General features: G+C 41.3%; 1 protein-coding gene across 4 annotated transcripts; it reads right to left on the reverse strand.

Annotated features, from left to right (window-relative positions):
* On the reverse strand, positions 1 to 15,496 carry upf3a (UPF3A regulator of nonsense mediated mRNA decay). 4 transcript variants are annotated; one of them, XM_050049067.1, is made up of 10 exons: positions 15,282 to 15,496; positions 10,601 to 10,707; positions 10,391 to 10,497; positions 10,062 to 10,160; positions 9,844 to 9,954; positions 7,766 to 7,821; positions 7,517 to 7,675; positions 7,283 to 7,416; positions 3,834 to 4,134; positions 1 to 1,242 (listed from the first exon to the last, which is right to left on the reverse strand). In XM_050049067.1, exons 1-10 carry the CDS (start codon positions 15,420 to 15,422, stop codon positions 1,054 to 1,056), a joined length of 1,404 nt encoding a protein of 467 aa, XP_049905024.1. In that variant the 5' UTR covers positions 15,423 to 15,496; the 3' UTR covers positions 1 to 1,053. The 4 variants fall into 4 exon arrangements, with proteins under 4 accessions (XP_049905024.1, XP_049905025.1, XP_049905027.1 ...); XM_050049068.1 differs by having other exon boundaries at positions 3,846 to 4,134; positions 15,282 to 15,495; XM_050049070.1 differs by having other exon boundaries at positions 1,045 to 1,232; positions 3,846 to 4,134.
* Between the last annotated feature and the right edge of the window lie 705 nt (positions 15,497 to 16,201).

Consider the following 16,201-nt stretch of genomic DNA (forward strand, 5'->3'; position numbering starts at 1 on the left):
AATGACTGACACACTGGTTTAGTCTGTTATAACAGTACAAGAGCTTTATTTTCTCACAGCTTAAAGAAAAAATAAAGGATACAAGAGGTATGATAGACAAATGTTAGGTAGTGTGCAAAAATGATATAAGGCTTGTTAAACAGACGTCATCAGTATTTGTGGCTTTCATTTACATTTAGTCGATAGAATTAATAGAAAACCGTGCACACGGCATAGAAAATTAATGTATTTATCGGTGTCACACTTCGCAACTTTATTGTCTCTAAGAAATGCTTTGTAGAAATGTAGAGAATGTGTTCTTCTTGGCTCATGGATGATGAAAAACGTCTCTTCTGTTGTATGACACCATAGAATAAGATGGACCAAGTGTAATGAGATGCATAAAAACCAGGAAAAAGCCGTACATCGTCCTGTTTGTCAATAATAACTCTTATCCCCTCTCATTCGCTCACCTTCACGCACAAAAATACACACAATTTTCTACATCCACTGTTTGTAAGTTCCACTTACATTATATTTCATTTTCATAAAATCTATAGGATCATTAAAAACATCCAAGTTCAGCAGAGTCTACAAAGGCTTAGTAACAAGATCTGGTGCAGAGGATGAGGTCATTGTTGAACCAGGAAGTTGTTGATGGATACCACAGGTGAGCTGCCGCTTACTGGGACACACTTCAAAGACATGAGTAAACAGGAAATGACACCAGGCTGCCTGACACGAACTGTTGTGCTATCATAACGGTAACTATTATTGTTTGCCCCTGTTCTTTTTCACGTGGTTTGTACCAAGGATTATTTGAACACTAAACAGTGAGGCAGATGAAATATTTAGTGTTTTCTAAAAATGTTCATGCTCCAGCAAACAAACACCTTATCCAACATTCAAAGCTCTGAGCTCTGTTACATCTAATAAACGACTAAAAGACTGTTTGATTCTGAAGTGCCTTTCTCCCTCAGTAGAGTGTATTATTTCCACAATGATATCCTGCCAAACCTGTCACCATCAACGTAGGCTGAATAATTTATTTGTATTTCTATAAACACAGACTGCTCACTGTTCCTCTTTGCTTTTCTCAAACCCTTTCTCCACCCCCGTTGCCATAGTGACAGCCTCGTAGCAGTGCTCCGTCCCGGGTTCAGGTGAGTGGCCCACGGGGATGCAGTCGTAGCCTTTGCCTGCTGAGCTCATGCGCTTCCTGTTGCGTGCGCCTGGCTGGTAGAGCTGCATGGCTGGACGGTCCTGCAGGGAGACAAGAGAGCAGGGACATGGGAGAGACAAGCAGCACACACTTTGAATTTACATATTAATACACGTGTCACTCATCTTCTTTAGTCACGTATTCTTTTTATGAGTCACACAGGGCTTAAGTGTGTCCCAGCATGCACTGGGCTAGCAGCTACAGAAACCCCCTTTCAAAAGCTCCTGTGAACGCATGGTAGAATAATGACGACCTGATTCACTTTATTAAAGGGATAGTTTGGATCTTCTGGAGTGAGGTTGTATGAGGTAAGTGTATCACATAGTAGTAGATGTCGGTTGGCTTATTCCCAGTCTTGTTCACGAGTGAGGGTAGAATGGAGCGTGAGATGGATTGGCGGTTTGGTGCGGCTTCTGCAGTGATGCTAGCGCGCTGCACCGTGGTGAAGAGGGAGCTGAGCCGGAAAGTGAAGCTTCCGATTTACTGGTCCATCTACGTCCCAACCCTCACCTATGGTCATGAGCTCTGGGTAGTGACCGAAAGATTGAGGTCGCGGATACAAGTTGCCGAAATGAGTTTTCTCCGTGGGGTGGCTGGGCTCAGCCTTAGAGATAGGGTAAGGAGGTCAGACATCCAGAGGGAGCTCGGAGTAGAGCCGCTGCTTCTTAGAGTTGAAAGGGGTCAGTTGAGGTGGTTCAGGCATCTGATCAGGATCCTCCTGGGTGCCTACCGGGCATGTTCAACTAGTGGGAGGACCCGGGGCAGACCTAGAACACTCTGGAGGGATTACATCTCTCATCCTGGCCTGGGAACGCCTTGGGGTCCCCCAGGAGGAGCTGGAAAGCGTTGCTGGGGAGAGGGACGTCTGGGGTGCTTAGCTTGGCCTGCTGCCCCCAGATAAGCGGATGAAAATGGATGGATGGATGGATGGAGAAGCAGGCTGGCGTGCCGCCACAGAAGCTAAGTAATCTACTGCTGTGAATAATATCGGCAACAAAACATATTTTAGCCACCTAAAAAAAGTTTAAGTGTGTGTTATATATAGAATATTATCACTGCTTCACCTTATTGTCTGACAACAATTTCCGACGGGGAACTGAAACCCTTATACTGCTCACCTCAATGCCAGACTCCATTGAGAAAAGCTCTAATTCAACACTGCTGAACACAGGAGCTGCTGGCCTACTGCTGCCTCAGTCAGTTAGCTAGTTTGTGTAACAGTGCGACTTCGGCATTTAAAAGGCTTAGTTCAGCTTCACCAAAATCACACAATAATACAAACTAACTAACTGATCAATACAGTGGTAGACCAGCAGCTCACATGTTCAGTGAGCTAAAATTACACTTTTTTTCAATGGAGTCTGGTTGCTTTGAAGAGAGCATAGATGGTGGTGAAAATACTCCCAATATAGCATCCACTTAAATTGTGAATAAAATAAATAAGTTGTGCTGCTGTCCCTGTCCACAGCAGTAGATTGCTTAGCTTCCGTGTCGGTACTCCTGCCTGCTTCTCCAAACTGGGGGTGTTCAAAATTACATCTACTGTATGTAATACACTGACTATGGATAAGTATCTTGCACCGTCATAATTCAGGGTTCTTTCATTTGTAGTTTTATCTCTAGGATTTTGTCGGGTTGTCTGTTCGTCTTCTGCCTTGTTTCATGTTCATGTGTCACTTATCTGTTCTTACTCCCCAAATTAGTGCCTTTCCCCCATTTACCCAGCTACACACCTACCCTGTGTTAGCCTCTTTAGTCCTTCTTAGTCTAATCAGCTCCCTGCCTGTTCTCCTGCGTTATCACTTTATTCCCCTCATCTGAGCTTCTCCGCCCGTCTTCTCCACCTGCACTTCACGCCCTTGTCAGACTACTTTGTATTTAAAGTCCTGGTTTTCACCTCAGTCTTTGTTGGGTCCTTGATTTCCTTGTGTGATGTTCAGTTTCCTGGAACAAAGAGTGATATTTTTGAGCTGCTCTTTTTGTCTCCTATGTTTCTCCACACCACATAACACCTACAACCTCACTTCAAAAGATCTGAACTATCCCTCTGACTAAACCCTTTGTTGAATGCGAATGTTCTGTTCTCCTAAACTTCCTTTGTAATATATATATTTTATGAATATAAAAATGAGTCATTCATTCATCCATCCTGAATGATTACCACCAATAAATTGTTTTAACACTGGATGTTCTTCGAGCCATCGGCACTGAGATTATAGGAGTTCTTTTCACAGGCCAAACACAGTTACACTCACATACATGACGAGCAACTTAGAGTCTCACATTCACCTAATTTGCACGTTTTTGTTCTGTGAGAAGAATCTGCAGCACCAGCAGGAAACCTTTTCTCTTTTGCATGACATTTAAGAAATAAGCTACTAAAGAAATCTGCAGTTCGGTTAAGTGCTATCTCTACGCTGACTGCATGATCTTTAACTTATGACTCAATGGAGACCGTTTCTACGACACAGATGCACTGAAATTAACGGAAAAAAAGGAGAAAGGAGATTTGAGTTGATGGTTATCATCTGTAAAAAAACACATTTCAACCAACATCTGAAACACAGTTACAAGTTTACATCATGACAGACAAGGCAGTGAGTTTTTACCCTTCCCCCTATTTCATGCTCACCTTCTCGCTCACCTTGTTTCGGAGGCGTTCCTTCCTGTTACCCAGGTCCTCCCTGTCCTCCTTTCCCAGCTTGTCTCCGCTGTCGGGACAGTAAGAGTAACCGTGATGGTGGCCCTCTTTCTTGGCTCGGTCCTGGCAGTAGCCCTTCCCCCATTTGGTTTCATCTTTGCGGCGCATGAATTTGTCAAACTCATAGTGGTGTCTCTGTCGTTTCCTCTCTTCGTCTTTACCACGATGGTCCTTATCTCTCTGTCTGCGACTGTGCTGCTCTCTCTGCTCCTTATCACTCTCAGGCTGACCTCTGGTAATCAGGATGGAAAATGCACAGACACCAGATACAGTACATAATTATTACACAGACGTAGTTCTCTAATTCTTGGTATCACTTCACAGTAAGATGTTTTTTTTTTTCATACCATAGATGTTTTACTTATATTTAATAGGTGGCAAAACAAGATTTAACATCATCAGAAACAACCCTCTCAGAATCTGTGGGAATGCTGATAAGAGGCTTGACAATTATTATCGCCGCCAGACATAAGCCTAGTAGTCAGGCGGCTTAAAGACATATGAGAAAAGAATGGGGACGTGCCGGACAAAAGCACCAAATTTTTTTTATGTGTTCTTCATCACCATAGCTTTCAATTTAGAAGGGGAGCCGCTTCATCACAATGGTGGAAGGCGGGCCGCCATGTAAAATCTATAAGTGCCCATATCTCAGCTTCCAAGCTACTTAGAAGGTCAATTTTGGTGACAAAATATACATTTTCTGGGTCAGGAATATCACTAGATGATTGTTTGTGCCAATATTAAATAATTTGGTTTGTTCCTTCACGAAAGACTGGGACTGAAATGCGCTGGAGATTGTTTCTATGTCTAATATGACCATGCCATTATAAAGGTATTTGACTTTTTAAAGAGATTGTTTTGAAACTGATGTCTACATGTATCCCTAACCAAAGAGCACCTCCAAGAAATATTTTGAGTCCAGGAATTACTTCTACCCAAACATCATTTGAGACAACAATATGCATTTGATGAAGTAAGTAACTTTAGCCTTTCACTTTTAAATTAGAGATTATTAAGCATAACTAATGTGTGGTGGAGCAATGTACTGTATAAACTACACATAGTTCCCAGACTCAGGATAATGTTAGGCGTACCCTACACATAATAGACCAGATTCAAAAACAGGGATTGAGAGCAGTATTAGTGAGCCTCGATGCAGAGAAGGCTTTTGACTGTGTCAGTTGGAGATTTCTATATCAGGTGCTGGGGAGACTAGGGATTAAAAAACAATCAATACAATGTATTCAAAGCCTCTATCAAGAACCTACAGCAAGGATAAAAATGAATGGACATCTAACTGATAGATTTGTCTTACAGCGAGGGACCCGCCAGGGATGCTGCCTTAGCCCTACCTTGTTTGCAATATTTATTGAACCGTTGGTACAAATGATCAGGCAGAGCAACAATTTAAAAGGAATCCAAATAGGAGAACAGGAACATATTATAGGGCTTTTCGCAGACGATGTTATTGTGACTCTTCAAGACCCGGACAGAACTTTTCCTAAACTGATGTCGATATTAGAGGACTATGGTGAATACTCAGGCTATAAATTAAACATAGCAAATTCTCACATTAAATTATTCTCCAGGCCAAGAAATTAAAGAAAAATACAAAATCAAATGGAATGCTAAAGTGATCAAATATCTGGGTGTGATACTGGCAAAAAATCTCAATAAAACATTTGAAATAAATTATAATCAGATTAATAACAATATAAAGACAGATATCAGGCGGTGGTCAGCTTTCAACATGGATTTTGAGACATGAATTGAGGTAATAAAAATGAATGTATTACCAAGATTGTTATACCTTTTTCAATCCATCCCACAAATGATGCCAGAGACACAATTTAGACACTGGGACAAACTTATATCTAGATTTATCTGGGCTGGACAGAAACCAAGGGTCAGGTATAAGACACTTAACAATTACGAAAAGAGGAGGGCGGGGTGTCCCTGCCCAACCTGAAACAATACTTTTATGCAGCTCAAGGGAGGTTCCTGGTTTGTACATGCTGCCCTCTATATCAGGCAAGATGGAAAGATATAGAGGGCAAGATAGATACTTTCCATATTCAAGCAACACTAGGAGACATAGGAAATAAAATGTCTCAACAAAGCAATAATGAAATTATTAAACAAACAATGGATATTTGGAGTAAAATGGTGAAAGAATACAATATGGAGGGGGACGTCAAATTATCAATCTGGCCTGGTCTAGATCCCAAATTTAAACCAGGAGTCAGTGATGTTGGTTTCAGACAGTGGTGGGACAAGGGCATTACAGCAGTATGTACACTAACTCACAGTGGATTCTTAAAAAGTTTTGGGGAATTACAAAAGGAATTTGGACTTGAAAACAGATACCTCCAAATAAGAGATTACTATGATAAAAATAAATAAAACCAACATTGTCTAGAGAGGGTAATGCAGTGATAGATATTCTGACTGAAGCCTGTAAAAAGAAGAATAAATATCTATCTTATCTCAATCACAGGAACAGTGCTGGAGGCAGTGCGGAAACTTGAACGCTGATCACTCCCATATCTTCTGGTTATGCCCAAAAATCCAAACTTTCTGGGAAAATATATGTCTAACTGTGGGAAAGATTTTGGGATATAAGATTCCTAATGATGTTAAAGTTTTGTATTTCTGTGCTTCCTTCTGCAGAGTGGTCCAGATCCCTAGAAGCTGGGTACCTGGGTAGCTAATTTAATGTTAATGAGCCAGCATGTTCCCAACTACGGTTTGGAGCCGGTAAGCTGTCACTATGAGTTTCTGCTACGCTGCTGAAGATCAAGATCAGCTCAAGGGACACACGGCTGCCTGGCTGAGATCTGTGCTTCACTAAGTGCACTTTTCTAGTTTAGTGACTGACAGCAGACTCAAGCCCTGCTACGTATAATTTGAAGTTAGGTGTTGGGACAGCCCCTCTTTTTTTTCCATCTCAACAGTTGTGCCTGTACCTACTTTATTAGTGGTACGGAAATCAAATACTAATGGTTTCCAGATGTCCTTTGCAAGTGTCACCTACTCAGTTGTGTAGCTTTTTAAATAATCAGGACATCCCCCTCCCACTGACTGCCTGACCACTGACCTGTGGGAATAAAGCCGCTTCCTCAAACTGAAAACTGCAGGATTGATGTCTCATTGTTTTTCACATATCACCCTGCAGTTATATATACTAATATGTATCCAATCTAATATTAAATGGATTGATCCTTTCGGGTAAAAAGGCAGCTTATTAAAAAGACAAAACACTCCACATTAGCAGAAGTTAAACTCACTGACAGGCTGATTTGTTTATAAACCCTGGTTATGCCTGACTGTAAAGTGGTGACAATTTTTAATGGCTGACACAATGCCGCCATAATCCTTACTTGTCTTTGAGGTCCTTTGACTTCATCTGTCCTCCAGCTTTCTCCCATTTGCCCCTGTCTGTCTCCCCGATGTCGCTTTTGTCCTTCATCCGGTCTGAATCCACGTCATCGTCCCTGTCACTCTTCTTCAGGAGCTGGATATGCAGATAATACAGGGAAACTCCATAAGCACATGCTACTGCACCATCCAAACAACTGTGATAAACAAGTATGAAAATGATTTTCAGTGCTGACCTTGATTTTGATGTCTTTATCAGACAGTTTCTTCTGCTTCTCTGCCTCCTTTCGTTTGCGTCTCTCCTCCTCTCGTCGCTTTCTCTTCTCCTCTTCCCTCTGCCGTTTCTTTTCGAGCTCTCTTCGTCTCCTCTCCTCTCTTTTCTCTTCTCTTATTCTCTATAAGAACACATTAGAAAATATTCTTCACATTTTTCAAAGAAATTTGCGGGTCATTTCTTTTTGTTTAAAGCATTTTTCATTTCTTACCTGTTTCTCAATTTTCTTATTTTTGATGTACTCCAAAAGAGGTGTTGTCCGTTTGGCTGAAATGAGATAAGTAAACACAAGTTATGTATTTTTTTTAATCAAATTTGCCTCCTTGAGGGTTTCTCAGCAATTTCCAGAACAGAAGTGCTCCCCATCTAATCACTGAAAAATGCTACTTTTGCAGAAATCTCCAAATGCAAAATCACCACATGGATTTCTGTGGTGTTGCTCAAGGTCTTGGTGTTTTGATGTAGTATTTTTTTTTTTACCACTTCTCGAGTGGTAAAAATGCTTAAATTGAATACTAAATCTGTGTCCCAAATGGTATCAACCCCAAAACTACTGCAACAAAGTATGAGACATAATTGAGCATGGGAATGGGCACCATATGCTTCCATCATAATGTTCTAAGCCCTTATACGCTCTAATCTTTACAAGTTTGAAAAGGCACCTAACTAGAACACATTTATTACATAATATGACTAGAAAAACTTAACACACAGAGCTGAGCTGCGTCTTCAATTAATCTTCAGGTCTCCAGCTTTCAAATGATGTACACCACTTGTACTGGGCATATAATGTTGATCTGCTATCTTCCCCTAAAGATCCCCTGGGTGTTGAAGAGGTTAATTCATATCAGAGGTGGGACCAAGTCATTGTTTTGCAAGTCACAAGTCGGGTTGCAGTGGTATGAGAGCTTCATGGCACGATAACCGTCTCAGAGAACACCGCGGTTTCACAGTATCACCATATTACAGATTTTACACTATTATCAGAATGACCCTTGAAGGAATGAAAATGGAAAGATTATTTTTGGTTGAACAAATGCTTTATTACTATAATTGAAACTTGAAACCATTTTGTTGATGGTTAAAGTCTGTGTAAAAAGTCTCTCCTTTGAAAATAACTAAAATAAAGGAGAGATTTAACGTCCAGTTATAAAATAAATAAGCAAATGTACACAGTATGATAACCTTCAACTTTAACGTCACGGTATACCAAATCAAGACAAGCAACTCCAGAGTCAAGTCCCAATTCAAGACTGACAAGTTGGAGTCAAGTCCGAAGTTCTAAACTTTGAGTTTCAAGTCCTAAATAAGTCATAATGCCGTTTTCACTAAATGTAACGCCATTTTAAAAAACAGACTGATGGGCAAAGGGGCAGCTGTGATTCAGGAGCTAGAGCGGGTCGTCCACCAATCGGAAGATCAGCGGTTAGATCCCGGCTCCTCCAGTCTGCCTATCCTTGAGCAAGATACAGAACGCCAAATTGCTCCTGATGGCTTGTATGATAGCCTCCACACACCATCGCGTGAATGTGACTGGTAGTATAAAAAGCGCTTTGAGTTGTCAGATGACTAGTGCAGTCCATTTATCAAATTTACAAAAATCATCAGTGCTTTTAAAACTTTGTATTTATTTGTCAGACAAGTTGTTGGAGGTCACTGAGTCACCGGCCTTCTGCAATTTTTGACCTGCATGTTTTGCATACTGCAATTTGTTTTTGCTCTTTCCCACTTTTCCATCTGACCTGAACCTACTGACTCCCACTTGGAAACCATTAGATGGGACCATCACTCCCACTCATCACTCATGTGCAACAACAAAGGGTTGTAACATCTAGTCCTAAACTGAGCTGACTGTTGACCACCGCATAGTTTTTGTACACGAAAAAAAAAAAAAGATCTTAAGTAACATTTTTTTTGTATCACTGGGGCTCAGCGACATTCATTCTTTATGGTTCTCTCCTGCAACTTGATTTGATGCTGTCGGATTGGATCAAACAAAGTAGATCTAGGAATTGTGTAAATGTTGGATACTTCAAGAAATGAAGGGACATAAATTGATTTGTGGCACACTTTTTTAAATAACATAGTTTTAGATCTTTGGTCATGGGGGAAGGTATCAAGTCTAAGTGAAGTTACAAGTCATTGGTGTTAAAGTCCAAGTTGAGTTGCAAGTCTGTTTGATGTAGTCAAATCTAAAGTCATTAAATCTGACTCAAGACTAAGTCACGTGACGAGAGTCCATACCTCTGATTCATAAACACTTGAATCTCAATAATTATGGTACCATACCGATGAGCTCTCTGGTCTTGGCCTCTATCTCTCCCAGCAGAGTCTCAGGGTTGGCCATAGACTTCTCCTCATCGCAGGAGTAATTCTCCAAGAACCGCTTATACTCTGGGTCTGTGGGGGGTTTAAAATCCAGGATGAGTATGTTCACACACTGATTTCCTGTAGCTCAGTATGTCAGGTTATTATTTAATGATGGCTCAAGCTGTGTGTGTCAGTACCTTCTTCAATGCTCCCGGCTTTGGCATCTTTCTTTTTCAGCTTCTTCTTGGAGATTTTCTGGAAGGGGGCAAACTCCACCACTGCAGGATACTCTTGGCCTGAGTAAATATTGAAATAAAAAGGCAGCTCATCATTTCACAGACCTGCTATCAAATGGTAACAATGGCAACAAAAGCTCTAAAGCCACCGCTCCATCTGTTAAATTCAGCTTGTAGATGTAAAACAAACACATCTCTGTTTGCATTTCATATTGCTGAATATGTTGCACTGTGTGTCCGCTGTGTTCATGGCCACCAAAGTCAAACTGGGTTTGAACAAAGAGAAATACCCTTGTTGTCAATGAAGACGTAGCCATCGAATCGGTCCCTGAACAGCAGGATGTCCTCGGGGTTTTTAAAGTTGATGTACGCTCTGCAGAACAAGTGCGGGTAAAGACTGTGGAGACAAAAAGAAAGAGGGAAAATTCATAAGCATTCTCACGTAAGAAACAAGATTTGGTGTCATAAGTTAAAGTATAGTGCAAGATTATCATGATTACCTTTGATCAGCTGGAAAGAACTCAAAGTAGTCGTAGGATGGAAGCGGACTGAGCTGCTCCTCTAGCTGGTCCTTTGACAGGTTAGGAGGAAGCCTCCGAATCACCACCTGTAATCAACCGTTTATATGTTATTTCTTCAGTTTAGCAGGAAGAAGACTGTTGGTAGTGCAGGTTATTATGTACGAGCATCTATCCTTGAGGTGTAGCTGTGTCCAGATATCACAGAAACACATATCTGAGAATGACATAGTGGGAAAAGCGCTGCTCAACCTTGAGGTTTAAACCAAAAAAATGGGGTCACTCTTCTGCTCCATGCTCATAAAAGAAGCATATAATGGATTTATTCATTTTTATTTAACCAGGAAGTCACAATTAGACTGAAAATCTCTTTTACAAGACAGACCTGGTCGAGGTTCATGAAAGTGTTTCTAATTTTAGATCAGAAGGTGCAGAGTAGGAGAATGCAGTTTCCCCCAGATCTTTTAAAACCCGGGAACATTAAAAACCAACCACTAGGAGGAGCGTAGCTGGTAACTACCAGAGCTGACACACTGAAGGGTGCAGCGGTTGTATGTCTTCTAGGCCTCTGCCTAGCTGAGCACCAACGCAGTTAGACATTGATATTTGGTTGAATTTAGGTTGTGACGTCGGGTGACCAAAATTAAAGACAGGACATCTACTGCCAACATCAATTTGACGTAGGACACTGATGAGAAATAATGTGGATATTTTGTTGGTTTCAAGTTGTGTTGTTAAAGGATCAGTGTTTCAAATTTAGGGGGATTTAGTGCCGTGTAGCGGTGAGGATTACAGATTGCTGCCAGCTGAAACTTCTTCTGGTTCAATTCCTTTAGTTTTCACTGTTCAGGAGGGTTTTTTGGGGGAGTTTTGCCTTTTCTTTGACAGGAGGACATAGCCTTTGTACATGGGATGCCAGCTCTACCCGCTGAGCTACAGGGTACCCTCATCTGCAGAGGTCTCTTCCTGTATAAAACAAGCAGACCGGGTGATTTAAACCAGTAAAAACACTGAATAAAGCAGTGTTGTGTTAAAAACAACAGCATTTTTTAATGCTCTTTAGGCAGCAGGATGTCTAACTATGCAAGCTGATGTGAAAACACAAAAATGCAAATGGCCCCATCTAGTGCCAGTGTTTGGTTTGACCATTCTGGGCTACTGTAGAAACATGGCGGAGCAGCATGGTGATGAGTGTTAGGGCTCACAGTGGGATCTCCCTGCGGTAAGTACCCTGCCCACTTACTTGTTACATGGAATACTGGCTCTCCATCTGATATGTGTCTGATGTTTACGTCATCATTGGTTGGTTTTTATGTAAAAATCTATTCTCGGCCTGGTTCCCTCTTATCTGTCTACATACATGTGCAGAGGCAAAAATCAAGATGGCCTACGCTCTCATAATATTCTACAAATGCTGGATCCAAGGGTGACAACAGAACTCGGCAAATAAGCTTTTAACTATGCTGCTCCTTCGTCCTGGAATAATTCAGGATCTGAAACTGGACGAGCTGTGATGATTCTGTTTTACTTTTGTCTCTCGGTGTATTTTTGTGTGTTCTCCCCTCCCCCTTCCCTTTCGGTTTCTGTTCCTGCCAGGGCTGTCTGTCTGTGTTGGCATGCCAAGCGTACTCTTTCCCAGTGTTGCTTCTGTAGTGATTTCTTCCTTGACAGGGTTTGTCGTGCCTCGTGTGTTATTGTGTGTGCTCAGCTCTCGTGTCATCTCCCGAGATCCGGCTCTCTACACTGGTGGACACCCTCCTAGCCAGCCAGCACCCTGCCTCCACTGCCTGCAGTTTTTGTTTTTTCCTTTGGCAATAAACTTTTGTTTTCATACACCTGTGTCTGTCTCTACTTTGGAGTCCAGCCAGAAACCAAAACTTGTTCTTGTCCTGGACCTTGTATTTCACATTAATTGCATACTGGTTTTTTTATTAATTTGTGTGTGACAGTTGAATACGTCTGTTTGCCTTGGTGTAACCTGTAACAGTGTTTTATGCTGCCCTCTTGGCCAGGTCACCCGTTCCCGATCCCGAGATCACATCACCTGGCTCCAGGCTCCAGACCGAGGTGCCATCCCGTGGACAGCTCTGACCTGGGTGGCTGAAGGGCACTGCACCTCGATGTGGAGCCTCCTGTCTGCCCGGGTCGGGGTGGTCTCTACACTCCCTGTGGCCGTGGACCGTGGGCCCACTCAGTGTGGACGGTCCCCAGAGATTTTCCTTGCCTCGGGTCTCGGTGCTCGGCCATGTCTCTTTAGTGATAGCTAGTGTGTGTGTGTGTGTGTGTGTGTGTGTGTGTGTGTGTGTGCGTGTGCGTATGTGTATGCTTCTGTATCTCTATGTGGGGTGGGAGGGTTGGGTTTTCTCTTTTCTTTTTTGTTTTCTGTTTTGATTCTTTGTTGTTTTCAACCTCTATGAGGCACTTTGTGTTACTGTTGTATGCAAAGTGCCATATAAATAAAGTTGATTTGATTTGATCTGATCACCCCTGTCCTCCAGAACCTCCTCTGGCTTCCTGTCCTATAACACATCCAATTAAAAGTCCTTCTCCTCACTTACAAAGCCCTGGCACCTCACTGACCTGCTCCACCGCCACACTCCTGACCGATGCCAACCTCCTGACTCCACCACTCAGGACCAAGCACACGGCCTGGCTGCCCCCTCTCTCTGGGACACTCTCCCCAAACACATTCGAGACTGTCTGACCTCTCCCGATTCAAATCAATCAAAACGCATCTTTTCAAAACGGCTTTTAATGTGTGAATGATGTTGTGTGTATTTTAATGTAGTCTATATTGTGATCGTTTTTAACCAATGTAAAGCGTCTTTGAGTACCTTGAAAAGTGCTCTATAAATAAAATGTTTTATTTCTATTATTATTTACCTGGTTGTGAACTGAATGCACGTCTCCTGCTCTCCTTCAACCTATGAAATTTTATTGTGTCGTCACATATTAAGTTGGGGCCTATAACAACCCATGGGTTTATACAGACATTGCATTGGTCTTAAATCCTGTGTTTGGCCACATATACACTAAATAATGACTCTGATACAGCACATAGTGTCAAATTAATGGGAACATTTGTATTACAATCAATTACAATTGATTTTCTGTCTTTTCCTTATTTAGTGGCATTGTCTTGGTGCATCTGTCTCTTGTTGTTTGTCTGCAATGTAGTGTTATTGCTGCCTATCTTGACACTATTGAAAACAGATTGTAGTCTCTATGACTTTTCTTCTGGGACGCTAGAGTCCTCAGTCAACGTTAAGGTGTTTCAGAGGTTGTAGCGGGCTGAGTTTTATAGCTAGGTATCTGAATTAAAATGTATTAAAAAATGCAACTCTTACAGAAATCTCCAAATGTCAAATAATTTGATATCAAATTACAACGTGGATTTTTTTCCCATGGTGTTCCACAAAGTCTTGGTGTCTTTATGTGGCATTTCAGATGGACTGTTATCAGTTCTTGAGTCTTAAAAAAACGCTTCCATTTAACACTTAATATGTGTAACAAATGGTGTTTGATTCAACAACTTGTGGGGCGTAATTAAACATGGGAGTGGCATCATATACTTCCATCATGATGTTTTAAGCCCTCACTCTAAACTTTCAAAGTTTAAATAGGGGCCTATCCAAACCACAATGTTTACGACAGATTTAAGAGTTGAAAAACTTGACGCACAGTCCTGAGTTGTACCCCAAATTAATCTCCAGGTTCCCAGCTTTCAGATGATGTATACTTCATCTATGTGGCATATACTGGTGACCTGCTATCTTCCCAATAAGATCCCCTGTCCCAGTTAAAAAAGGCAAAACTGGGTCTATGGTAGGGAGGGTGGGAGTGGAAGAGGTTAAATATTTTTTTTATTATATTACTGGATTATAATTATTATAATTATTGATGGATTAATGTAGGCCTGCATATATCGCTGTAATGCAGCAGTTTATAAAGGTTGGGGTATTTAATTGCTGTATATACTGGCCACAAAGTGTTATCTTCGCCTGTAGTAACACATTATAATTTATGTGTAAAGTATATTTGTCTTAAACTTATGATTGTTTTCTCTTTTCCTCAGGTCTCCAGCAACAATAATCTTATTATTAACAAATAAACAGTCTACTTTTGGAGTGAATGCATGTCTCCTGCCCTCCTTTAACCTATAAAACTGTGTCAACACGTATGAACTTGGGGCCTTTAACGACCCATAGGTTTATATAGACATTACATTGGTTTTAAATACTGTGTTTGACAACATATACTCTAGTATATAGTGTAATAATCAGTAGAAATAGTTGTTAGTTGCAGCAATAATCAAACTCACATGACATCTTGGCAACTGTTACCAGGGCAGATTTAGGATTTGGGATCTTAACCCGGGATTACACGGTGTTAAACGTTGGGAGCGTGTTTTAAACCGCAGACAGTGCAGGAATGTTGACGGCACAGCGCTGTTATAATCTTTTATATTAAATCAAGTGTGAGGGGAATGTAATATCTAAGATGACAGGCTGCTGTGAGCCTCCTCCTTCCTCCTTCCTCCTTCCTCCTCCTGCCGCTGTCCGCGGTGCTGAAACCATCCCTCCTCCCTCCGTGCCGCCGCCTCCATGTCTGTTTTCCTCTCAGCGTAAACAATGCGACACACCGCCAAAGCTCGGTCACTCACCTTCGTGAACACCTCCTTCTTCTCCTCCTTCTGCTTCAAGTTACCGGGAATGTTCTCCTGCTCCCTCGGGAGGTCTCTGAACTGTATCTCCACGACGCTTTTCTCCTTGCCCACGGTCATTTGGTCCTTTTCAGACCTCATTGCTCTCCATCTCCCTCTCGCCCGTGTCCAGTCGTTAGGTACTCGCGAGAGAATGGCGGTATCGCGAGATTTAGGCAGACAGCTGAGATGTCATGGAATTGAACTGTTGAACTTCTGTCAGGGTGTGAAACAAAGAGGGAAATAGGCATAAAGTGCTCTTAGTGAATATATAAGTATTACTGAGAGGTTCATCTCCGTGCTTAGTTATTTATGTGGTTTATGACAGGTGTTGGGTTGTTTTAGTTCAGTTAAGTTAGTTTGGTTCAGTTTATTTCGGTCATTTTCCAACTTATTAAACTTAAATATACTGGCAGATAGACAATACCTAAACATTAAGTTAATAGCATTAAAACAAAACAAAACAAACAAACAAAAACCACCACCAACAACAACGAAACAAAACAACTCAGAAAAGAAAACATTTTTAGATCTGTCAATAAATAAGTAAATAAATAAGTAATGAAATAGAAGAATATGCCAGTATATGTGTATAAATAAATAAATAAATAAATACACAATAATCATAAATACAAATTTAAAACCAAGTAATAATAATAATAATAATCTTACTATATAATGACGAAAACTCTGTGTGTGTGTCTGTTCCACGTTTTTCTCACTGACTCGGTCAATCCATGTGAAATTTGGCACAGTGGTAGAGGGTCATGGGAGGATGCGAATGAAGCAATATTACATCAATTGGCCAAAGGGGGGCGCTATAGCAACTGATTGAAATTGCAAACTTTGAATGAGCATATCTCATGCCCCGTATGTCATAG

The sequence above is a fragment of the Epinephelus moara genome, chromosome 7 (genome assembly GCF_006386435.1).
Source record: "Epinephelus moara isolate mb chromosome 7, YSFRI_EMoa_1.0, whole genome shotgun sequence".
Classification (NCBI taxonomy): domain Eukaryota; kingdom Metazoa; phylum Chordata; class Actinopteri; order Perciformes; family Serranidae; genus Epinephelus; species Epinephelus moara.